The sequence below is a fragment of the Prionailurus bengalensis genome, chromosome C1 (assembly GCF_016509475.1).
Source record: "Prionailurus bengalensis isolate Pbe53 chromosome C1, Fcat_Pben_1.1_paternal_pri, whole genome shotgun sequence".
NCBI lineage: Eukaryota > Metazoa > Chordata > Mammalia > Carnivora > Felidae > Prionailurus > Prionailurus bengalensis.
This window is the reverse complement of record NC_057345.1, coordinates 117909276-117933226: the sequence shown is the minus strand read 5'-3', so window position 1 is coordinate 117933226 and position 23951 is coordinate 117909276. Positions and strand designations below refer to the sequence as shown.

Genomic DNA, 23951 nt, shown 5'->3' with positions numbered 1-23951 from the left:
GCGCCTGGGTGGCTCGGTCGGTTAAGCGTCCGACTTCGGCTCAGGTCCTGATCTCGCGGTCCGTGAGTTCGAGCCCCGCGTCGGGCTCTGTGCTGACAGCTCAGAGCCTGGAGCCTGTTTCAGATTCTGCGTCTCCCTCTCTCTGTGCCCCTCCCCTGTTCATGCTCTGTCTCTCTCCGTCTCAAAAAAAAATAAACGTTAAAAAAAAAAAATTAAAAAAATTAAAAATAAATAAATAAATAAATAAAAATATATATATATACAATTCAGTGATTTTTAGTATGTTCACAAAGTTGTACAGCCATCACCACTAGCTGATTTCAGAACATCGTCATCACCCCCAAAAAGAAACCCCATGCCTGTTTGCAGTCACTCCCCATTCTCTTCCCCACCCCTCCCCCATTCCCTGACAACCACTAATCTACTTCCCCATCTCTGTGAATTGCCTGTTCCAGACAGTTCATAAAAATGGAATCATACAATGGGTAGTGTTTGTGTCTGGCTTTGCTCACTCAGCATGTTTTCAAGATTCATCCATGTTGTAGCCTCATTCTTTTTTTTTTTAGCTTATTTATTTATTTTGAGAGAGCGCGTGGGGGAGGGGCAGAGAGAGAGGGAAAGAGACAGAATTCCAAGCAGGCTCCACACCAGCAGCGCGGAGCCCAATGTGGGGCTAGAACCCAAGAACCGTGAGATCGTGACCTGAGCCAAAACCAAGGGTTGAAAGCTTAACGGACTGAGCCACCCAGGCGCCCCAATACCTCATTCCTTTTATGGCTAAACGACTGTCCATTGTATGGATAGATCCTGGTATTTTGATCCATTCATCAGTTGATGGATATTTGCAGTGTTTTCACTTTTCGGCTGTTAGCACAAGTACAACTACGAACGTGAGTGTACATGTTTTTGTGCGGACCTGTGTTTTTAATTCTCTTGTGTATGTACCTAGAGTACCAGCCAGACCCATTTCCAAACAGGCTGCGCTGTTTTACATTCCCACCAGCAATATGTGAAGGTGCTGATTTCTTCACGTCGTTGCTAACACTTGCTAACCTGTCTTTTAATGACAGTCATCTTGGCGGATGTGAAAGGGCATCTCACTGTGGTTGTGATTAGCATTTCCTTAATGATTGATGATGTTGAGCGTCTCTTCATGTGCTTAGTGATCATTTGTATACCATCTCTGGAGAAATGTCTGCTCACATATTTTGCCCATTTTCAACCTGGTTTATTTGTCTCTACTGTTGAGTTGCAGTAGTTCTAAACCCTCATCAGATATAGGATTTGTCAGCATTGTCTCCCCCTGGGGGTTTTTCTTTTCATTTTCTTGATCGTTTCCTTTGAAGCACCAAAGTTTTTAATTTTGATGAAGTCCACTTTTTTTTTTTTAATTTTTTTTTCAACGTTTATTTATTTTTGGGACAGAGAGAGACACAGCATGAACGGGGGAGGGGCAGAGAGAGAGGGAGACACAGAATCGGAAACAGGCTCCAGGCTCTGAGCCATCAGCCCAGAGCCCGACGCAGGGCTCGAACTCACGGACCGCGAGATCGTGACCTGGCTGAAGTCGGACGCTCAACCGACTGCGCCACCCAGGCGCCCCGAAGTCCACTTTTTTAACTGCTTGAGCTTTTGGTGTCATATCAAAGAAACCATTGCCTAATCCAAGGTCACAAAGATTTACCCCTATGTTTTCTTCTGTGAGTTTTATTGTTTATAAATGCATAGTCTTATTTATATAAATCTGTATATAGTTTTATAGGGAACCTCTACCCTTTAGGTCTTTAATGTATTTTGAGTCTGGGTATATGGTATGAGGTAGGGGTCCAACTTCCTTCTTTCTGCACATGGCTGTCCAGTTGTCCTGATCCCATTTGTTGAAGTCACTCTTCCTTCCCCATTGAATGGCCCTTTGTCGAAAATCACCTGATGCTAATATAGGAGTTTATTTCTAAACTCTCGTTTCTTCTATTACGTTGATCCCTCTGTCTGCCCTTATGATGGTAATGCAGTGAATTTTGACATTGGGAAGTGTCAGTCCTCCAGATTTGTCCTCCTTTTGCAAAATCATTTTTGCTCTTCCCGGCCCTTTGCGGCAAGTTGTTTTCGCAACGTGCTAAGTGGTAGCACGCCATAGCCCTGTGGTACGAGCTGTGAGTTGTAGAGCTCATGCTCTGTCTCTCAAAGATGAGTAAACGGGTACAAAAAAAAAATTCTTTTAATGTTTCTTGAGTGCTGAAAATGGATTTTTTCATAGACAGTAAATACTAGGAACACAAAAATGAACAAGCTCTAGATGATACCTGCTCTCTTCCAGCTTGCATCCTGGTGGGAAGGCCAGATAATAAAATGGTGAAGATAATTATAAATTGTGGTAGGCAGTATAAAGGGAAAACGGTAGTGTTACGATTAAGAATATCAGGGGCCCTGGGTGGCGCAGTCAGTTAGGCATCCGACTTCAGCCAGGTCACAATCTCGGGTCCATGGGTTCGAGCCCCGCGTCAGGCTCTGGGCTGATGGCTCAGAGCCTGGAGCCTGTTTCCGATTCTGTGTCTCCCTCTCTCTCTGCCCCTCCCCCGTTCGTGCTGTGCCTCTCTCTGTCCCAAAAATAAATAAACATTGAAAAAAAAATTAAAAAAAAAAAAAAGAATATCAGAGAAATGCTCTCAGAGGATATGACCTAAGAGATTGAGAGGGAGTGAGCCAGGCCAGGGCCGGGGTGAGGTTGCAGCCAGAGGGGGACAGTGCATGCAAAGGCCCCGTGCTGGGAAGAACTTGGTGGGGTCAAGGAACTGAATGGGGACCAGCATGGCCATAGCAAGTGTGAGGGCGGCCAGCTCACTCAAGGACACGGAGAAAACTGGATTTCATTCTCAGCACATTTTAATGCACACCAAAGTTCTCACCGGGGGTTAGAGCTTTGGTGCCCCTGGAAACAGTTTAAAATAACATTCCGAAGAGTTTTTAATGATATGGGATGATTCTCACCATGTGTCGTTGATTTTAACAAATGGAGTATGTAACTAAATACTTGATGTGTTCCCAGTTTGGCTTTAAAACGTGGGGGGGGGGGGTCGCCTGGGTGGCGCAGTCGGTTAAGCGTCCGACTTCAGCCAGGTCACGATCTCGCGGTCCGTGAGTTCGAGCCCCGCGTCAGGCTCTGGGCTGACGGCTCAGAGCCTGGAGCCTGTTTCCGATTCTGCGTCTCCCTCTCTCTCTGCCCCTCCCCCGTTCAGGCTCTGTCTCTCTCTGTCCCAAAAATAAATAAACGTTGAAAAAAAATTAAAAAAAAAAAACAAACGTGGGGATAAGGGCTGCCTGGGTGGCTCAGTCAGTTAAGCATGCAACTCGATTTCGGCTCAGGTCATAATCTCATGGTTCGTGAGACTGAGCCCTGCACTGGGCTCTGCGCTGACATCACAGAACCTGCTTGGGATTCTCTCTCTCTGACCCTCTCCCATTCTCTCTGTCTCTCTCTCTCAAAATAAAAATAATAATAATAAATAAATAAATAAATAAATAAATAAATAAATAAATAAAAACATGGGGATGGGGACGCCTGGGTGGCTCAGTTGGTTAAACATCCAACTCTTGACTTCCGCTCGGGTCGTGATCTCACAGTTAGTGAGTTGGAGCCCCTCACTGGACTCTGTGCTGACAGTGTGGCATCTGTTTCCGATTCTCTCTCTTTCTCCCTCCCCTCCCCCACTCTCTCACTCTCTCCCACTCTCTCTCTCAAAATAAATAAAGAAACTTAAAAACAAAAACCGGGGATGAGCCACAAAGTCCCCAGAAAGAGACCTATTTCCATGGTGGCAGTGGTTGTCCTCGGGCATGTCCTTTCCTTTCTCTTTTTGCACTTTTCCGTCTTTTCCGAGTTTTCTCCAGCGGCCCGATGTCATCTTACAATCTGAAAGCAAGGTGGATATTTCTGTTAAAATGCGTACTCCTGGGTGCCCCGGGGGGGGGAGGGGGGTACAGCAGATGAGGGGGCCTGGGGAGGAGGCAGTGGGCCAGCCCTACGTTGGATCTGGGGCACCCCTCGCTGACCCAACCCACCTCTTCCCAGTTCGAGGGCTGCTCAAAGGCCTACTCCCGCCTGGAGAACCTGAAGACGCACCTGCGGTCCCACACTGGGGAGAAACCATATGTGTGTGAGCACGAGGGTTGCAACAAGGCCTTCTCCAACGCCTCGGACCGCGCCAAGCACCAGAACCGCACCCACTCCAACGAGGTACGCCGGCCAGGGTGTGCATGGCACGTGTGCGTGGGGCCCCGCTGACGCTCGAGTAGATGCGTGCCTTCTAGACTTCTGTAGGCCATCAGGTGGTGGCCAGGTGCCTGATGCCCCTCCCCTCCTCCCCGACCTGCGGTCTGAGCTCAGCACACGTCGGCAGGCCCCTGGGCAGCTGGCACCGACTGTGCTGTCGCGGCTAATGCCGTCTGACCTGCCGTAGTTGTCAGCCCCCTACGGATGGGGCACAGGGTGGTCTTTGTCTCCCCAGCTAGCCAGAGCCCCTGGCAGGGCTGAGAGAGCCCAGGGAGAGCAGTCTGCCGTACTGCCTCCCAGTCCGAGCCCAGCCGCCCAACTGCTTTTGCTCAGGTAGACTCGGGAAGGAACATTTCTAAAAGCTTAGATACATTTTGGACCCCAAAGGGATTTCCTCCAACGCTTGCAAGAAATCAGAGGAATTCCCAAAGCAATCTAAACCCCGTAGGGCCTCTGCAGACAACAGCTCGCCTCGGCGAGGGGTGTGTGCGTGTGTGTGTGTGTGTGTGCGTGCATGTATTATGTGGGTCTTTTGTGGACGTGGATTTGTAGGATGTGTGTGCGTGTGGATGTTTATGTACATGTGCATATGTGTGTGCGTGTGTGTTTGAGTGTGGGTCTGCACGGACATGTGTGAGCATGTGTGTACGTGTGTGTGTGGGTATGGGGGAGTGTCTACACGCGGGTGTGGGGTATATAGGTGTGCGTGTGTGTGTGAGCTCAGGACTGAGGTTCAGAAACCCTGGGTTTTCGTCCTGTTCCTAAGTGACTTCGAGCCCGTTTCTTTGCCTCTGTGAACCTGACTTTCCTCACCAGAGAGACCGGGGTGTTAAATGCTGTCTCGCAGGTGTAACAGAGCAACACGAAAACATCCCAGTGCCCTGATGACAGGGGAGGCAGCAGTCCCACCACGCTCTGTGTCCCCACTCCTTCCGTTGTCTCTGATCTGGGTCCCTAGCTAGTGATGAGGGCTTCCTCAACCATGTGCTTACCCGCATGAAAAGACGGCAGATGAGACCAGAGGGGCCACGCTCCTGCAGGCCCGGGGCTGGCGTGGCTCCCTCCGGGCACACTGGCTGTAGATTAGCTCGAGCACCTTCCGACTGCCGGCCGGGCTCTGCCGAAGGACATGACATGGCTTCGGGAGACTGGGGAGCGCTCCCTCTCACAGTCTGCTTTACGTCCCATGCATAACACAGGCCTCCTTCTCTTCCCAGAAACCCTACATCTGCAAGATCCCAGGCTGCACCAAGCGATACACGGACCCCAGCTCTCTCCGGAAGCATGTGAAGACGGTGCACGGCCCAGATGCTCACGTCACCAAGAAGCAGCGTAACGACGTGCACCTCCGCGCCCCGCTGCTCAAGGAGAACGGGGACCACGAGGCCAGTGCCGAGCCCGGGGGCCGGGGCTCGGAGGAGAGTGCCGAGGCCAGCAGCACCAGCCAGGCCGTGGAAGACTGCCTGCACATCAAAGCCATCAAGACCGAGAGCTCCGGGGTAAGCAGAGCTGGGCAGTGGAGGCCCCAGTCCATGCCTCCCACCCACCTCCAGGAGGTCCGGCCCAGCAGCACGAGGGCCCAGAGCCCCAGCTGCCGCGTGGGGTCTGCGTCGGGGTCCCCCGCTCTAAGTGCACAATGACGTACATCCTCCTCTCTCCAGCTCAACTTTTCCTCCCTTCACTACCTTGGGCCTCTCGTAGAACCTGTCTTGTGCCACATCCCATGCTGCTGGGCAGGGCCACGGGCAGCGGGGATGCCTGCCCCCCAAGTGGTCATTCTGCGGGCGGTTCCTGGGGTCTGCCTTGCCGACCGGCACCATTTGCGCCACGGTTGGTCCCCTCCCTTCTGTCCTGTCTCTGCGTCCTTGCCCCCGTGGCCTCCACTCCTTTTGTTCTAACCACCTGTTCTTTGTCTCCACCTCTTTTTCTCGACTGTACCTCCCCTAAGGATAGACGGTACTGAGGTGAGCAGAGAAGCCCGGTGGGGGTGCGGGCGGGCTGGCGCGATGCGGGCGGGCTGGGGTGCTTGTCCAGGGCTGATGCCTAGGCATGGACTGACTTGTCGGTCCAGGCCTCTCAGGAGCCTGGCAAGGTGGGTTTGGACAGGTAGACACCAAGCACTGCAAGTGGAACCCTGGGGACAGATAGGGGCTGGCAGCAGGAGTCAAGCTGGCAGGTATAGGAGCAAACCGTGGGGCCCACCCTCCAGGAGGGACGGGGCCGAGTGGGGGTGTGAGTTCAGGCCACAGAGGAGGGAGGGACCAGCTGACAATGGATCTTGAATGCCAACGTGAAAAATGTGGGTCGTGCTGTGGGCAGAAGGGAGCACTGTAGCTTCCCAAGGAAAAATCTGGAATTTGGGGGCTGTTGGCCTAGGAATGAGCCCAGAGGTGCTACATCTGAAGTGAGCCTTGGCCGGGCTCAGATCCCAAGTCCCAGGGAAGGTAGCTCAGGCTCTATGGAGTCCTGCATTGTACACGTGGGCTATGAGCTCTCTGCCCCACTCCGCATCGGCTAGTTTGGGGTGGCCGTTCGGGCAAGGGCCTGCATCCAGGAAGGAGGTCCACCTTCCCTGGTCTTCCTTGCCCTTTCCAACAACCTGCGTCTGGCCTGTTGAGAAAGCAGCAGGTGAGCGGGCCTCCGCCGTTCCTTGCTACATCATACGGCACCTCCCTGTCGTTGGGCACATTAAGTACCCTCCTTGAGGTCATCTTCATGCAGCCGTGGCAGCCTCTGTGGGGGACAGCTTCCAAGTGCCCATACGTTGAAAGCCCCACATGCAGAGGTCTGGCCCGGACGCTGGCTAGGAGAACAGAGGAGCACGAGGCAGGGGAACGGGGAGCTGTGCATTACTGGTGCCTTCTGCAAACCGGATGCTTGCCGTCCAGCCACTGACCCTGTCCCAGAGGCAGCACAGGTCCATCTTACAGCTGGGGAAGCTGAGGTTCAGAGAAGTGAGGTGGCCAAACAGAATGATGCTTGGAAGCTCCTCCACGTGGCAGCTTCCTTCCTGGGTGTGTAAGGGCCCAGCGGGCTCTCGCACCCTCTGAGCCCGTGCCCTCTCGCCACGCCCCTATAGCTGTGTCAGTCCAGCCCCGGGGCCCAGTCGTCCTGCAGCAGCGAGCCCTCTCCCCTGGGCAGTGCCCCCAACAACGACAGCGGCGTGGAGATGCCGGGGACTGGGCCCGGGAGCCTGGGAGACCTGACAGCTCTGGATGACACGCCCCCGGGGGCCGACGCCTCAGCCCTGGCCGCTCCCTCTGCTGGTGGCCTGCAGCTGCGCAAACACATGACCGCCATGCACCGGTTCGAGCAGCTCAAGAAGGAGAAGCTCAAGTCACTGAAGGATTCCTGCTCCTGGGCCGGGCCGGCTCCACACACCCGGAACACCAAGCTGCCTCCCCTCCCGGGAAGTGGTGAGTGGAGGCCCCGGGTGCGTGGGTAGGGGCAGGGGAGAGCCTGGGGCGAGCACCCACTAGGTTAACCATCGAATGCCACCTGCCATGGCACCGGATGCCCATAATAGGATGGCTTTTAGCAGCCCATTGCACAGATGAGGAAGGTGAGGCTCAGAGAGGTGAAAGTGCCCTAAACAGACCAACGGCAGAGCTGAGACAGCCCAGGCCATGCATCTGCCGAGAGCACCACGGCCAAGGTTCTAAGGAGGAGAGCAATACACCCCCAGTCCCTGTGGTCAGAAGGAGCTTATGGTCGGAGGGCCATGCCATGAGATGCACACTTGATGGGGAAGGAGCCAGGAAGCGACGACAGAGCTCAGGGTGGAGCTGTGCAGAGGAGGGAGACAGCAGGTCAGCTGAGGAAGAGCACAGAGGACTTCATGGAGAAGACAGCCTCAGGAGGCATTGACCAGGCTCTGACGTGCAAAGCGTCTTCGGGGCCATTTCCTGAGCACTGACTCTGTGCCAGGCAGTGTGCCCTCCCAGGGACGGACAGCCAGTGTGGTGGACACTGAGAGGCGCCAGCTTTTGCTTGCAAGGAGGATTTGTTGCCCCAGCTGTTGAGGGACCTGCTGGTGAAAGGCCTTCAACTGTCAGCCTCATACAGAAATCGCCTGGGTGGCAGACAGCTGCCTTACCCAAGGTCACCCCTTCCTGGGGTGGCTCCCATCCAGTGACTGATCCCTGCAGGAGTGTCAGGCCGTTCAAGGCTCAGAGCTCCCTGTGACATCAGCTGTCATTGGGCCTGCGTCACCACACACTTCTCCCTGCGTGCTCTGGGGCCTTTGCTGTCTTCCGTGGGTGTGGATCTCAGGGGGCTGGCTAAGCAGCCTGCTCAGTAAACCCAGCCCCTGGGGAGCACACCTGGCTACACCCAAATACAGAAGGTGAAGGGGCAGCCAGGCTGTGGCCAGGGCCCTCTGGGCTCCCCCCCCACACACACACATACACACACACACACTCCTCTCAATAACCTCCTCCTATGGAGAGGCACGTTCTGTCTACAGGTGGAGAAACTAAGGATCAGACATCAGAATCCAGGGCCAGCCAGCCAGTGGTAGCTAAGATCCCAATCCAGCCTCATTGGTTGAGCGCCTGCTGTGTGGCCGGGCACAGTCAGCTGGGGCAAAGCAGGAGAGGCCCCGCGCCCCCACCCCCACCCCCCACCCCCGCCTCCCTGGGCACTGACCGCTCTCCTTTCCCGCAGGCTCCATCCTGGAAAACCTCGGCGGCGGCGGGCCGAGCGGGCTGCTGCCCAACCCGCGGCTGTCCGAGCTGTCCGCGGGCGAGGTGACCATGCTGAGCCACCTGCAGGAGCGCCGCGACAGCTCCACCAGCACGGTCAGCTCCGCCTACACCGTGAGCCGCCGCTCCTCCGGCATCTCCCCCTACTTCTCCAGCCGCCGCTCCAGCGAGGCCTCACCCCTGGGCGCCGGCCGCCCGCACAACGCCAGCTCGGCCGACTCCTACGACCCGATCTCCACCGACGCGTCGCGGCGCTCCAGCGAGGCCAGTCAGTGCAGCGGCGGCGGCTCGGGGCCGCTCAGCCTCACGCCCGCGCAGCAGTACAGCCTGCGCGCCAAGTACGCCGCGGCCACTGGCGGGCCGCCGCCCACCCCGCTGCCCGGCCTGGAGCGCGCGGGCCTCCGGACCAGGCTGGCGCCGCCCGGCCCCTGCGCGCGCCCGCTGGGGCCGCGGCGGGGCAGTGACGGGCCGGCGCACGGCCACGCGGGGCCCGCGCCCGCCTTCCCCCACGAGGCGCCGGGCGGCGGGGCGCGGCGGGCCAGCGACCCGGTGAGGCGACCCGACGCCCTGGCTGCGCCGCGGGTGCAGCGCTTCCACAGCGCCCACGACGTGAACCCGGCCCCGCTGCCGCCCTGCGCCGACAGGCGAGGTCTCCGCCTGCCCGGCCACGCCAGCGCCGACAGCGGCCTGGCCCGAGGCGCCTACTCGCCGCGGCCGCCCAGCATCAGCGAGCACGTGGCCACGGAGGCCTTAGCGGTGGGGGCGGACAGCGCCGGGCCCGAGGTGGGCCTCATGCTGCCCGAGGACGACCTCGTGCTGCCGGACGACGTGGTACAGTACATCAAGGCGCACGCGGGCGGTGCCCTGGACGACAGCCCCTCACAGGCCTATCCCCCCGAAAGCACCTGCTTCTCTGAGAACCCCAAACTGCCCAGCCCGGGGCTGCACGGCCCCCGCAGGATGGTGGCTGCGGACTCCAACGTGGGCCCCTCCGCCCCTGTGCTGGGAGGCTGCCAGCTGGGCTACGGGCCCCCCTCCAGCCTGAACAAAAACAACATGCCTGTGCAGTGGAATGAGGTGAGCTCCGGCACCATGGACGCCCTGGCCAGCCAGGCGAAGCCTTCACCCTTTTCGCAGGGCAACCTGGCTGTGGTACAGCAGAAGCCGGCCTTCGGCCAGTACCCGGGCTATAGTCCACAAGGCCTGCAGCTGAGCCCGGGAGCCCTGGACAGCGGGCAGGGACACTTTCAGCCCTGCGGGGGAGGCCCCTCGGTGCCTAGGATAAATTACATGCAGCAGCTGCGGCAGCCAGGGACAGGTGGTCAGTGTTCCAATATGACCACCACCGTGAGCCCCCACACCAATTACGGCCAGGCCCACCCCCAGCTGAGTCCCAGTGCCATGGGTGGGACCTTGAACCAGTACCCCCCGTCCTGTAACAACATGGCAGCCAAGCCAGTCCACTTGGGGCTCCCCCAGCAAATGGAAATCGCTCCCGAAGCCAGCATGATGGGCAGCAGCCGCAGGGAACTCGGAATCACCAATTCAGCCCTGGCCGGGATGCCTCCGCTTCACTCCACCCAGAGCTACCCACAGCAGAGCCATCACCTGGTGAACCCCATAAGCCAGGAGAGCTACCGCCAGGGCCCCAACCTTCTACCTGCCCAGCAACCTGGCTTCATGGAGCCCCAGCAGGGCACCGCGGGGGTAGCCGGATCCAGCTTTGGCCTAGTTCAACCCCGGCCTCCCGCCGAGCCCAGCCCCGCCGGCTGCCACCGGGGGGTGCGTGCCGGGGTGCAGCTGGCCTACGCCAGAGCCACCGGCCACGCCATGGCTGCTGTGTCGACCCATCAGGAGATGGCAGATGCGCCCAAGGGAGCAATGGGCGGCGTGGTGTCCCGGCCTCCCCAGCCCCCCCCGCAGGGCACGGGTGGGGTCCCGGACCACAGCATGCTGTACTACTATGGCCAGATCCACATGTATGAACAGAACGGAGGCCTGGAGAACCACGCAGGCTGCCAGGTCATGCGGCCCCAGCCACCACCGCCACAGGCCTGCCCCGACAGCGTCCAGCCCCAGCCCTTGCCCTCTCCAGGGGTCAACCACGTGTCCAGCACTGTGGACTCCCAGCTACTGGAGGCTCCCCAGATTGATTTTGATGCCATCATGGATGAGGGCGATCACTCGAGCTTGCTCTCAGGCACCCTGAGTCCCAGCCTCCTCCACAGCCTCTCCCAGAACTCCTCCTGCCTCACCACCCCCCGGAACTCCCTGACTCTGCCCTCCATCCCCACGGGCATCAGCAACATGGCGGTTGGGGACATGAGCTCCATGCTCACCAGCCTGGCAGAGGAGAGCAAGTTCCTGAACATGATGACCTAAGTTCCCAGCCCCTGGCGCTCCGTGGAGCCGGAGGAACCTTCATTTCCCAGAGCACGGGAGTTCTAGTTTGTCTTTTTCCAAAAAAAAGTATTAAATAGGTCTGAGGGAGTTTTGCCAATGGCCGGTCCGGACCACAAATGCTTTAAGGGCAGCTTCGTGTGCAACCTGTCTGGTCGTCTTCGGGATGGCTTTTCAGAACACTTTAAAAAGTCTCAACAAGAAAGGCAAGGCAGGAGCGAAAAACTCGTTTGCCACAGTGCTTCCCAGCCTTTGGTGTTTATAGCACCAAATTGTTCTGGCTTCTTCACCTCTGTCATTTGGCTAATGAGGGATTACGCTGGCCAAAGGCTTTCCAAGTACATGAGGAAAGAGGGTAGAGGGAACCACATTTGGGTTTGAATCCGAAAGCCATACTGGATATTCTAATCCAGGAAGAGAAGTTTCTCGTTCCCGTACCTGCAAGGTAAAGGAATTCCTGGCCCACTGGAATTCTTCTATGAAGCTTACTTCTTGAGGCCTCTAGCATCCCTGTGCCACAGAGGAAGAAAACAGATTTTTACCTGGATGATTTGGAAGCACGTCCTGATTCCAGGTCTGGTAGAGCTGGCATCTCTACCCCGCAAAGCCAAGTTTGCGACGGGCAGGCTGTTCAAGTGTATACGAATGACTAAAGAATGGAAGTATTGCCAGAGAAAAAGAAAAATTGTAGTGCTTGGGGCAAGCCCAGAAGCTGCCCTAGCCTCTCCAGACCGTGTTTACAGTGTTCATGCATGTAGAATGTAGCCCTTCCTGGAAAGAACACTTCTAAATACCTCGGGGTGGCTGGAGCTGCTGTGGGCTAGGGATGGACCCAGGTGAGCCGACGCCTGGCACGGGACCTCCAGAAAGTGGGAGAGCGCCAGGGACCCGGCCTCAGGCCACCCTGGAGATCTCCCACAGGAAGAGGAAGTCGTATGTTTACCCAATCCTGTTTCTCTGATGCACTGTCCGCCCACTTTGCCACAGAAAACCCCAGGACTTCGATGGCGGCCTCTGCCCAGTCTCCCCCAGGCTGTGTTGTCCGCTTACCTGCAGCCCAGTGGTCTGTGCCAAGGTACAACATGACGTCCCGGGGTCTTCTGGGTTCCCTCCCCTCTGTCCTGTTCATTCCGCAGAGCACGATGACCTGCATGGTGTTTTTGGTGGGGCTGAGTGGGTGAAGGGGTTGTTTCCTGGGACTCTGAGGGACCATCCCTGAATTTTCCTGTTCGCTGTGAACAAGCCCCACCTGGAAGTGGAACTTGGGACTGGTATCAGAAGACATCGTTCCTGAACATACTGTAGGGCGAATGGATGCCTCTCCCCTCCCCCCACCACACACACATACACACCCTCCCACACCTTTCCCACGCTGAATTTGTGGCGACCTGGCCAAAACCAACCACACCACTGTGAGCCTGATGATAACCGTGACCCTGGCCTCGGCCACGGCAGGACCAAGATTTTCCCTGGGCCCTTTGCATCCCAGAACATCAGACGCTTTGTTAGGGTCCAGAGACAAAGCCAAGTCCAAATAACAGCCCTGGGACCCCTCCGAGGGCGTGGGCTCCGTGGCGGTGTTCGTTCACTCCCTGAGCTAGGATTTCACTAGCCGTCCCCAGCCTGTGTATAACCTGTACAGAAGGCGTCGTCCCTGAAAATACTGTAGGTGAATCATCCAGCCAAATTTATATCTCCAAAATATTTAGCTTTTTCTACATGCTATGAATTGAGATGACACACTCAACTTGTAAATAAGTCTTTTTGTACATTAAAAAAGTAATTTTTTCATAATTTATTTTGTCTATCTGCTTTGCCTTGACAGTAGTTAATGAGAACCCGGGCAGTAAATTTGGTGCATTTGAACAGAAACTAGGCTGTATTTTTTTCACAACAGTGTCAAAATTGACTGTCCCGCCTTCACCAAGAAATGTTTAATGCTGAGGCATTTACTGGCTGTTTGTTGGTTTGTCTCTGGGGGCGAGGGGTGGGCAGGGTTTGACGATTTACAGTGCCTCTCTGGCTTTTCTTCCAGCGAGCTGATCTGAACATCTAGGCTGGTTTGCTGAGAACCATGTTCCAGGCACATTTCCAAGCGCTCGCCCCAAGCAGTCCTCACGTCAGGATTCCCTCCTTGACAGGCAATCTGATGAGCACATTTGAGTCAGGGTGGGGGTCGGGGGAAAAGATCAGCACCCCCCTGTGCTCTAGTGCAGGCACAAGGAGAAAGGACAGGCAGGTGGAGCCCCATATACCCAGCAACCAGCCTTGGGCGATGGGCCCTGTGGGCAGCAGTCATGAACAGGAACTCAGCCCAGGAAGTGACCCTGACAGGTGCACAGGGAGCACTCCGATCTAGCAAGCCAGCAGTCAACCATTAAGCAGTGTCCAGGCCACTACAGGGAACCTCAGGGGGCCAGTGAGTAAAGTATGCGGTCTGAGATGATTTCTGGGACAGAAGAATGGAGAGGAGGGCCTAAGGCTGGGTTGGAGAGAATAGAAGGCACCTTCTGTAGGGCTGGGTGCTCTGGGCCTCTGAACTTTCTTCTCTCCATGAGAAAAACCTTGACACCCAGCTCAGAGAGTCCAGAGCCAAAGCCATGTGGTGGGCATTCGGCTCTGCGGCTTGGAACCGAGTGGACTAAAGAAAGGCTGTCTGGTAAAGAAGGTAGGAAGCCCCCAAGTAAAATAGAATTTAGCAGGCTGCCTTTCTTCCAAAGTCTTCCCTGTGTGTCTGGCCAGAGTTTCCTGATGGAAAGACTACAGCCAGAGTCACACTCCCGGCCTCACTCCTCCCCAGGGAAGACTCAGCTGACTGCGCCCTCAGGAAGAGGAGCCAAGCATGCCTGGCTGGACCCTAACTCTGCCTCCTTCAGAGCTTATCTCGTACCTTCTCTGCTTCACTACGTGGGAAGTCTCTGGAAGCAGCTCTGCCCTGCTCTGGGGGGTGGGGGGGGAGGGGTCCAAAGTTATTCAGTGCTGCCTGAGACTTGATGAGTCGCAACACTAAGAAGTGCATCTTGGCCATTCAATGAGCCCCATGTCCCCATCAGTTCACTATGGCCGGAAGCATGCTATATACCAATACCCGCGAAGCTTCTGCACAATAAGCCTCTGGGCCAACTGAGGGTTGGCTGATCCAGGTTGGGCTGCGCCAAGCACTTCTGTGCATCAGCCTCGGGGAGCTAATCCAGTCAGCTTGGCTGGGGAAGCACGTATCTGCCTCACGTGGCTCTAACCCTTCTCCTAGGGCCAGGATGCTGGCCTGGCCATTGCCTTCTTGTAGCAACAGCAGGTGCACAAGAAAATAAGCAGGAAAGTGACAGTCTTCTTTCAGCCTCTGCTCACAGTGCGCCATGGACCACCTCATTCTTCTGGCCAAAGCAAGTCACGTGGCCAAACCCATCGTCAGTGACATCGGCAGGTGCTCTCCTTCTGCGGAAGGGAGAGAGAGAGCAAATATTTCTCAATAATACATAATTCAGGGGCACCTGGGTGGCTCAGTCGGTTAAGCCCCAACTCTTGGTTTTGGCTCAGGTCATGATCTCACGGTTCGTGAGTTTGAGCCCCATGTTGGGCTCCACGTGGACAGTGTGGAGCCTGCTTGGGATTCTCTTCCTCTCTCTCCGTCCCTCCCCTGCTCTCTCTCTATCACTCTCTCTCTCTCAAAATAAATAAATAAACTTAAAAAAAAACAATATATAATTCACCACAGTCTACCCTCATCAAGACTGTGATCCATACCTCTCCCACATGTAGAATATACTCATCCCAGACCCCCCAAAGTCTATCCAATCAATCGTCAGGCTCAAAGTCAGGGAACTTGTGATCTACACCTGTTTTGGATGTGGCTCTTGACCCAGAGACTTAGGAACTAAGAAGAAGCTCTCAACCCACACTACACATACACCCTCCCAGCATACGGCGGTGGCCCAGAGCTAGATTCACTGCAGTTACCACTCAGTCATTGGTCCACAGTATCTGACACCTGCTGGGCAAGTGTTGCCGGTGCCCCACCAGGTGAAATGTTCCCCGAATGGCTCCCCAGTCCATTGTGCACCACAGCTCTGGCTTCCACCATTGGGGTGTTCTCCCTTTTGCATCAACCCTTCAGCTTCTGAAGAAGCCATTGGGAAGCATGCCTTCTGGGAGAGCAGAGGGACCCTTCGACCTCTTCCTGTGTGAAGTAAGTTGAGGAGCCTGAGATCCTTTACATTTCCAACACCTTCTTTATTTATTCCTCACATTTTCCCATTCAGCTCTCTCTTGTGGGTTTTCTGCATACTTGATTCCAGGCCACTCTCTGCCAAAAGCCATGCCTGCGTCCCTCTGGTGACATGCCTCACCCTTCGTTTGATGACTGGTACCTCATGTCATGCTGTGTGGGGCCATGCCCCGAAGGTTTCTAGGCACCCAGTTGTCACCCTAGAAAGGTATTCTAGAGCCGTCTCGTTCCTTCCAAGGACCATAAGACAAAGGGCATTAAAATCAAAGGACACATCCCTGACTTCATCTTTATTCCGACGCCATATTTCACTTGGAACTGCCCTGGATTCGGTATCTGCCCCCATCCCAAACCAAATCTTAATTTGAAGATCTTAGTGGCTGAAGAGACTGGAGGTGAGAAATAATTTCATTCTCTAAATTCCGCTTTTAATTGGCCGGGTCCTTTCTGAACTCCTCTCTTACTTGTAGTACCTTATCATTTGCAGCTCAAAAAAGCTCATGTTTACAGCCTTCTGCCTGGAAACCAGCCTGCCAAATTCCACAAATTCCTAGGAAGGCTTTCTCCCTCCCAAATTACCATAGGCAATAATTTTACCAAATATTTCTTCACCACACTGCACACAGGTCACCATTTTTCTGGCCATTTTTCCAACCTCTTCTAAATTTCCTCACTGTCCAGTTCCAAACCTATGCGACATATTTTTGGACTTTGTTATAGCCATCTCCGATTTAGGTACCAATTTCTGAAGAGGATAACTATAGCCCCAAACTGCTGTCTAACAAAACCCACAAGATCCCCCAAGCGTACAACGAGCATTTATTTCTCTCAGAAGTCCGCACATCAGCTGAGGGGGGCTTGCCTAGGCTGGGATCACTGACGCAGCTCAGCTCCCACTCATATGCCTCGTCCCCTGGAACAGGAGCATTGCTTGAACATCTACTGACAGAGGCACAATTACCCAAGGGCAAGCGAAACCCCAGAAGGCTTCTTAAGGTCTAGGTTTGGAACAGGATGTACCAAAGCCAGCTCCTGAGCCTGTCAATGCCCATCTCTTCCCAACTCTGTATTCAGAGACTTCACACTGATGATTTGAAATTGGCTGTGTGGGAAAAATTTACACCATGGAAATCGTCTCCCCTAGAGAGTTGTCAGACATTCGCCAGTACTCATGCGTACTCCAGCACTGTGACTTGCCAATAACCTGATATGCCCAGAGGCCCTTTCCAAGTATATATGGCCACACAACCCATTTTGTGGAGACTGCGTGAGTCCAGAGTGCCGTGAGCGTGGATGGCTACCTTGGTCATCTAGTTTAGTGGCTTTCAAACCTTAAAAGTCCTGCAAACATCGTTCAAATGAAATTGGCTATATAAGGCAAAAGACACAGTTAAAAGTGGAGCTCGTTTGGCCAAAGTTGGGAGCAGGAGACCCTGAATTCTCACACGTTCTACATCCCCTCCCCTTGCCCATTTCCCCCTGCACTCAACCGGAAGCAGCAAGGGCGTAGGTCCGCAGAGCGGAGCTTGAAAACCAAATCCTGTATCTAGTCCGGGACCAAACAACCGAGGCCCAGAAAAGTTGTGAGCAAGTTATAAAAGAATTAAAACTCCTGTTTCTAGAATCCCAAGAGCCCTCTTGCACCGCTGGTGGGAATGCAAACTGGTGCAGCCGCTCTGGAAAGCAGTGTGGAGGTTCCTCAGAAAATTAAAAATAGACCTACCCTATGACCCAGCAAGAGCACTACTAGGAATTTACCCAAGGGATACAGGAGTGCTGATGCATAGGGGCACTTGTACCCCAATGTTTATAGCAGCACTCTCAACAATAGCCAAATTGTGGAAAGAGCCTAAATGTCCATCAACTGATGAATGGATAAAGAAATTGTGGCTTATATACACAATGGAGTACTACATGGCAATGAGAAAGAACGAAATATGGCCCTTTGTAGCAACGTGGTTGGAACTGGAGAGTGTGATGCTAAGTGAAATAAGCCATACAGAGAAAGACAGATACCATATGGTTTCACTCTTATGTGGATCTTGAGAAACTTAACAGAAACCCATGGGGGAGGGGAAGGGAAAAAAAAAAAAGAGGTTAGAGTGGGAGAGAGCCAAAGCATAAGAGACTGTTAAAAACTGAGAACAAACTGAGGGTTGATGGGGGATGGGAGGGAGGGGAGGGTGGGTGATGGGTATTGAGGAGGGCACCTTTTGGGATGAGCACTGGGTGTTGTATGGAAACCAATTTGACAATAAATTTCATATATTGAAAATAAATAAATAAATAAATAAATAAGAATCCCAGAAGCCAGCTGGGTCCCCCGGCACTCTGATAAACACAGGGCACAGCCCGGGTGTACTACTCAATCCTTCACCACTCTCTGCCCTTGGCCGTCTATGAGCTTTTGAGGGCAGGAGCTATGCCTGACCTACCCAGTCTCCCATGTCCAGCACTTGCATTCTGCCGAGTTTGTTTCCAAATTGGATGGTTCTAGAAAGCTTCGTGGAGGAAGGGTAAGTGAGCAAAGGTTTTGAGAGGTGGGAGGAGTTGGGTCTTGAGTGGCCCTTTCAGGCTGTATTTCAACATAAGGCCACGTCCACAGATATCTACAAAGCATGCCAAACACAAAGATTAAACTGTGGAAAATGAGGCTGTCATTAAGAGGTTTTAGGTTTTGTTTTTTTATTTTCTGGGGTAGCGGTGGCGGGGAGAGGAAGGAAGAGACAGAAAAGGAAGAGGAAGGAGGCTGTGATCTGGCAGGCTGGAGGCTAAGCAGACACCAAAGATTTGGGGGCAGTCTCGTGGTGGAACCAATGGCTGCCCTGTCACTGTGAGCTGAGGGTCCCTGATCAGCCCTTCCAACTCCAAAATGTACTCCACTCCTCCACTCACCTTCCAGAAAATGTATCCATCACTAAAGCATGTTTCCTTTGGGGACAAGCCTTGAAGTCCACTGAAAAAGATGCCAATGTTATGTGGGATCTTCAAACGTAATGAATGAAGGGATGAGCTACAGACGCATCCTAAGCCCTTACCAACTGTTTCCTGAACCACCTGGGAATTTCCTGCAACTGGGTGGCCACAGAGGACCCACCTATGTGGTTGCACACTGGCTTTCTTCCATACACACGACCCTCATTTCCTAACTAGTCCAATTCCAGAAATATCTCTGATCTCAGAGGTCATCTGATATTCCTGAAAGGTGATTGTTCTTCTAAATCATCTCCTCATCCTCCTCTCTGCCTGCCTCCCCATCTTCCTCCTCCTTCTTCGTTCTCCCTTTCTTTCTCTCTGTCTGTCTCCCCTTTGTCTCTCTCTCACCAGTGGACTTGACAAAGAACAAGCAGGTGAGCGAGCATGTGGTTGTATCACCAATATGAACAGCGTGTATGCAGTGAGGTCATGCAGAGGAAGGAGTGACGAGCTTCTCCGGGGTAGGGGTGGGGGGGGCCATGGAAAGTCAGCCATGGAAAGTCAGCATGGTTTGAATGGAAAATAAGACTTGATCCAGATGTTGAAGATGAATAGGAGGTTGTCTGAGGGGATTGGAGCGTTCTCATCAGAAACCATGGGTCAGAAGAAGTAAATGGAGAATTTCTTAAACACTGAAAGAAAAGAATTGTCAACCCAGAAAACTGTATCCATGAAAACAGCCTTCAGGATGAAGGTTGGAATAGACACTCTCAGATAAATGGACACTCTCAGGTGAAGAAAAACAAAGAGAATTCATGGCCAGTGCTCTGTTCTAAAGGCAGACAGGAAACAATACCAGCAAAAAACTTGAAGCATCAGGAATGAAGAAAGTGCAACAGACATGGTAAGTATCTGGGCAAATATCGTAGACTACTCTTCCCCCTTGAGTTCTTTAAACCTGTTTAACAGGTGATGGGGCACCTGGGTGGCTCAGTAGGTTGAGCGTCCGTCTTAGGCTCAGGTCATGATCTCATGGGCTCAAGCCCACGGTGGGCTCTGTGCTGACAGCAGGGAACCTTCGGTCTGCTTTGGATTCTGTGTCTCCCTCTCCCTCTGCCCCTCCCCCACGCGTGCTGTGTCTCTCCTGCTCTCAAAAATAAATAAATAAACGTGTATCTATATGCATATATAAAGTGTTTAACAGTTGAAAGCGAAGAGTGTAACATTATCTGATGGGATTTTCAATGTAGGTAGATGTCCTAAGACAAATGTGTCACAAAGCAAGAGGCTGGTTAAAGGATCTGCGTGCCGTTAGGTAACATTCCCCTCCAAGTGCTAAAGTGCTGAGTCTAAGTACTGAGAAAAGTTCAGCACGTGCATTGTAATTCTTCATGAGGTCAGCAAACAGACGAACTGTATACGAAGGGCGGTATGCAAAGCCATAATAGAGAAATTGAAACGGAATACTAGAAAGAAGGCTCAAGAAACTCAAGGGAATCGGGAAGGGGAAAACAAGGACAGTAACGACCCTGCGCGCGTGTGCGCAGACGGAGAAAACAGAATAAAATGGTAGAACTAAGTCCAAACGCATCAATAATTCCGTAAAATGAAAATGGCCTGAAGGCGTCGATTAAAAGCATACAGTTGGAGCACTCACGCCACCTGATTTTGAGACTGACTACAAAGCTACCACGATCAAGACAGCGTGGTATTTGCGACAAGGAAGACACCGATCAATGGAATGCGACAGAGTAGGCGTCGGCCAGGTGGGGCCCGAAGACCAAATCTGGCCCGCGGTCTAGTTTTGTAAGACCCACAAGCTAAGAATCGTTTTTACGTTTTGGAAGCGTTGTTTTTTAAAAAGGGATATGAAACAGAGACTGTATGGCCCACAAATCCTAAGATATCTACTATGTGGCCCTTTGCAGAAAACGCGTGCCAATCCCTGGCACAGAGAATCCAGAAGTAAACCCACATACGTATGACCAGCTGATTTGTGACAAAGGTCAAAGGCAATTCAATGAAGAGAGTAGCCTTTTCAATCAATGGTGTTGGGGCAACTGGATGGCCACAGACAAAAAGATCCTAAAAACACCCCCACCTAAACCTCATGCTTCAGAGATTTGCATCAAAATAGACCGTATATCTAATATATAATATAAAACCATAAAATATTTAGGATAAAATCTTGTGACCTGAGCTTCGTCAAAGAGTACATATGCACATGAAAACGATGACCCATAAAAGAAAAACCTGATAAACTGTATTCATCAGAATGAAAGCTGTGGCCTCTGCAAAAGAGCCTGGGTGGTTCACTCGGTTGAGTCTCCAACTTCGGTTCACGAGTTCAAGCTCCGCATCAGGCTCTGTGCTGACAGCTCGGGGCCTGGAGCCTGCTTCGGATTCTGTGTCTCCCTCTCTCTCTGTCCCTCCCCCACTCATGCTCTGTCTCTTGCTCTATCTCTCTCTCTCTCTCTCAAAAATAAATAAAAACTTTTTTTTTTTATTTTAAAAAAGGAGATGACCAGGCTAACCACACACTGGGAGAAATAAGTTTTCATCATGTATCAAAGGACTTGTAGCCAGAATATATAAAGCATGCCCCAAAGTCAACACTAAGAAAACAAACAACCCAATTTAAAAATGAGTCAAAGGCTTAAACAGGCGCTTCACTAAAAAGATACATGGACGGCAAATAGGCCTATGGAAACACGTTCAACATCATTATCCATTAGGGCAGTACAAATTTAAACACCACTAGATACAACCATGCGACTATTAGAACGGCTAACACATTAACACAGCCAAGTTCTGGCAAAGACACCGTGCACCCGGAACTCATGCACTGCTGGTGTGAATGCAGAATGGTACAACCTCTCTGAGAAACAGCCTGGCCGTCTATTATGAAGCTAAGCATACAGTTACCCAGCAAGCCTTCTGGATAATTACCCTCGAGAAATGAAAATGGAGGTTCTCCCAAAACCCTACACACAAATATTTACAGAAGCTCTACTCATAATTACCAAAAGCTGGAAGCAACCCAAATGCCCATGAGCACTGATACATGCACCAACTTGAGTGAATCTCAAGGGCATTCTGCTGAGTCCCCAAAGGTTACGTACGGAATAATCCCTTTTATATGACATTCCTGAAAGAACAAAGCTATCATGATGGAGAACGGACCAGGAGTTGCCGGGGGGGGGGGGGGGGGAAGGTAGCGGAAGGGTATCATTACGAAGGGTAGCAAAGGGGGGTTTTTTTCGAGTCAGGAAGCTATTTTGATTGTGGTGGTGACGACATAAGTATATACAGGTGTTAAATTTCACATAACTGTTCAGCGGAAGAAAATGAGGGAGGAGGAAGGGAGCAGACATAGGGAGGGAGGGAAGGAAGGAAGGAAGGAAGGAAGGAAGGAAGGAAGGAAGAGGGAGGGAAGGAAGGAGGAAGTTAACTTCACTCTTCAAAAAGTTGGGAGCCTTTACTTTGCATTTCATTCCCAAGACTAGATCAGCAGGGGTTGGTTAGACTGAAGCCAGAGGCCAACTGGGAGCCTATCATCTAGGAGACAGAACAGGGAAGGTGGGACAGAGGGTAGGAAACAGAGGTGTAAGAGAGAGGCCTTGCCCTCAAAACGCTGGTGACTCTGTGTGGAGATCAGTCCAGTTGGGAGAAGCAATGCACGCATAAATAATGATCAAGACAACCATTCTGGCAGCCCATCCGGGTCCCAAACAGGAACCCCAGACGGTAAGTGCTATGAGACCCTCCAGGGCCGGGGGATGCACACGTCCATCCTTACAGGGATGGACAAAGGCCAGCCTCTTCCCCTGGTTCCTCCCCTGGAGGGCTTCGGGGCCTCCTTCCAGACGAAGACCCAGCCAGCCATCTGTTCTTCTCTATATAGTGAAGACGAATCTTCTCTTCCCTTCGGACCTCCAGCCTGCCTTGAGGAAGACATGAGAGGCCATGAGCCCCAATGGCCTCATCTGTTAGACGGGCTTGATAAATTCCCCACCTTCAAAATTGTTTTGAGGGTTCGATGAGACAGGCGTGTAAAACACCCGACCCGTAGGGGGGGTTCGGCGAGCATCATCTCTTTCACCACACCCACATGATGTCAGCATCACAGAAATAGTCCTTTGGCTAATCCCACCTTTGTGAGAACCCATTTAGTCAGTGACTTGTGTCCTAAGAATCAGCCTGAGGGAGGGCCCCTGGGTGGCTCAGACAGTTAAGCATCTGACTTCACTCAGGTCATGATCTCACCGTTTGTGTGTTCGAGTCCCACGTCGGGTGATCCCGTGCCCCGCTTAGGGTGAGCGTGAGCCCCACTTCAGGTGACCCCCACTTCTCTCTCTCTCTCAAAAAGAGAGAAAGAAGAGAAAGAAAAGAGTAAGTCTGAGGGGGACTTATGAGCTATAGTGGCTTTGATGTCCTGCCTCGGCTAGGCTTAACCATGCTTCCCAGGATTCCTTTTTCTGAGCGTTTCTGGTTAAGATGGGTCCCAAGAGAGATTGGGGTGGGAGGTCTGGCAGGTGGAAGGGTAGGGAAGCAGCAGGCTTTCCGTGGCACGTTCGTGTTGTTGGCCACCCGCCGGTGCAGTCAGGTGTTGTGGGACAACATTGGCTGCAACCACTCACCTCCCGCGGACCTTCTTCAGCCTCCCCAATGCCAGGACCAGGCGGGTGAGTTCGGTCCCGTGATGAGGGGCCCTGGCTTCCAAAAGTCACTTGCGCCATCGGGGCCGAGGCGACAGGAACTGACATAGATCTTGTCCTTGTGGGCTCCAGCTTGTCCTCGACGTCCCCACTTTATATCCACCATTCCTTCCTGCCCACGTGCCCCAGGGGCTTCCAGCCCCAGAGTCAGACGTGAGACAAGGGCCTTACAGAGCTCGCTTGACCTTCTCTTGACAGCTGTGTGAGGCCAGATCCCCACAACAGATCCGTCTGTCTATGTCTGTCTGTCTCTCTGTCTGTCTGTCTCTCTCTGTCAAAGCGGTTCTGCATCTCTGGCTCAGCCCTGGCTGTTACATGACATGTGAGGGGCAGATGGCTCTGAAGGCCTCGTATGGCCTTCAAGAGCCAGCCTGGGGACATGCCCATGTGGACAGGGAGCTATCGTAAATGTCTCCTCTGTCACAGGCACTGTCCCAAGCTCGTTACACTTACTGGCCCAGGTTATCTACTGGGAACAAACCATACCAAAAGTCATAAGCTTAGACCGATGGTCACTTACTGTCACAGGCCAGCCAGGCGTCGGTGGGTCCAGGCAGGCCTGGCCAAGAGAGCCTGCTGCGTGGGGGGTCGGGAGGGCAGGCTGAGGGGACAGCAGGGACCCAGGGAGACTCTTCCTGAGGCAACGGCAGAAGCGAGGAGGACAGATGGGCCTTTGCAAGGTCTCTGAAGGCCTAGACTCAGAACCGGCATGCTGTCCC

General features: G+C 53.2%; 1 protein-coding gene across 2 annotated transcripts in view; it reads left to right on the top strand.

Moving 5' to 3' along the window:
* Positions 1-13167, top strand: part of GLI2 (GLI family zinc finger 2) — a 258619-nt gene extending 245452 nt beyond the window's left edge. For both annotated transcript variants that reach the window (XM_043576560.1, XM_043576561.1), the window contains 4 exons: positions 4070-4234; positions 5488-5769; positions 7350-7686; positions 8936-13167. In XM_043576560.1, coding sequence (XP_043432495.1) covers positions 4070-4234; positions 5488-5769; positions 7350-7686; positions 8936-11355 — 3204 coding nt within the window. In that variant the 3' untranslated portion in view covers positions 11356-13167. The remainder of the gene's footprint in view (positions 1-4069; positions 4235-5487; positions 5770-7349; positions 7687-8935) is intronic.
* The last annotated feature ends 10784 nt before the right edge of the window (positions 13168-23951 follow it).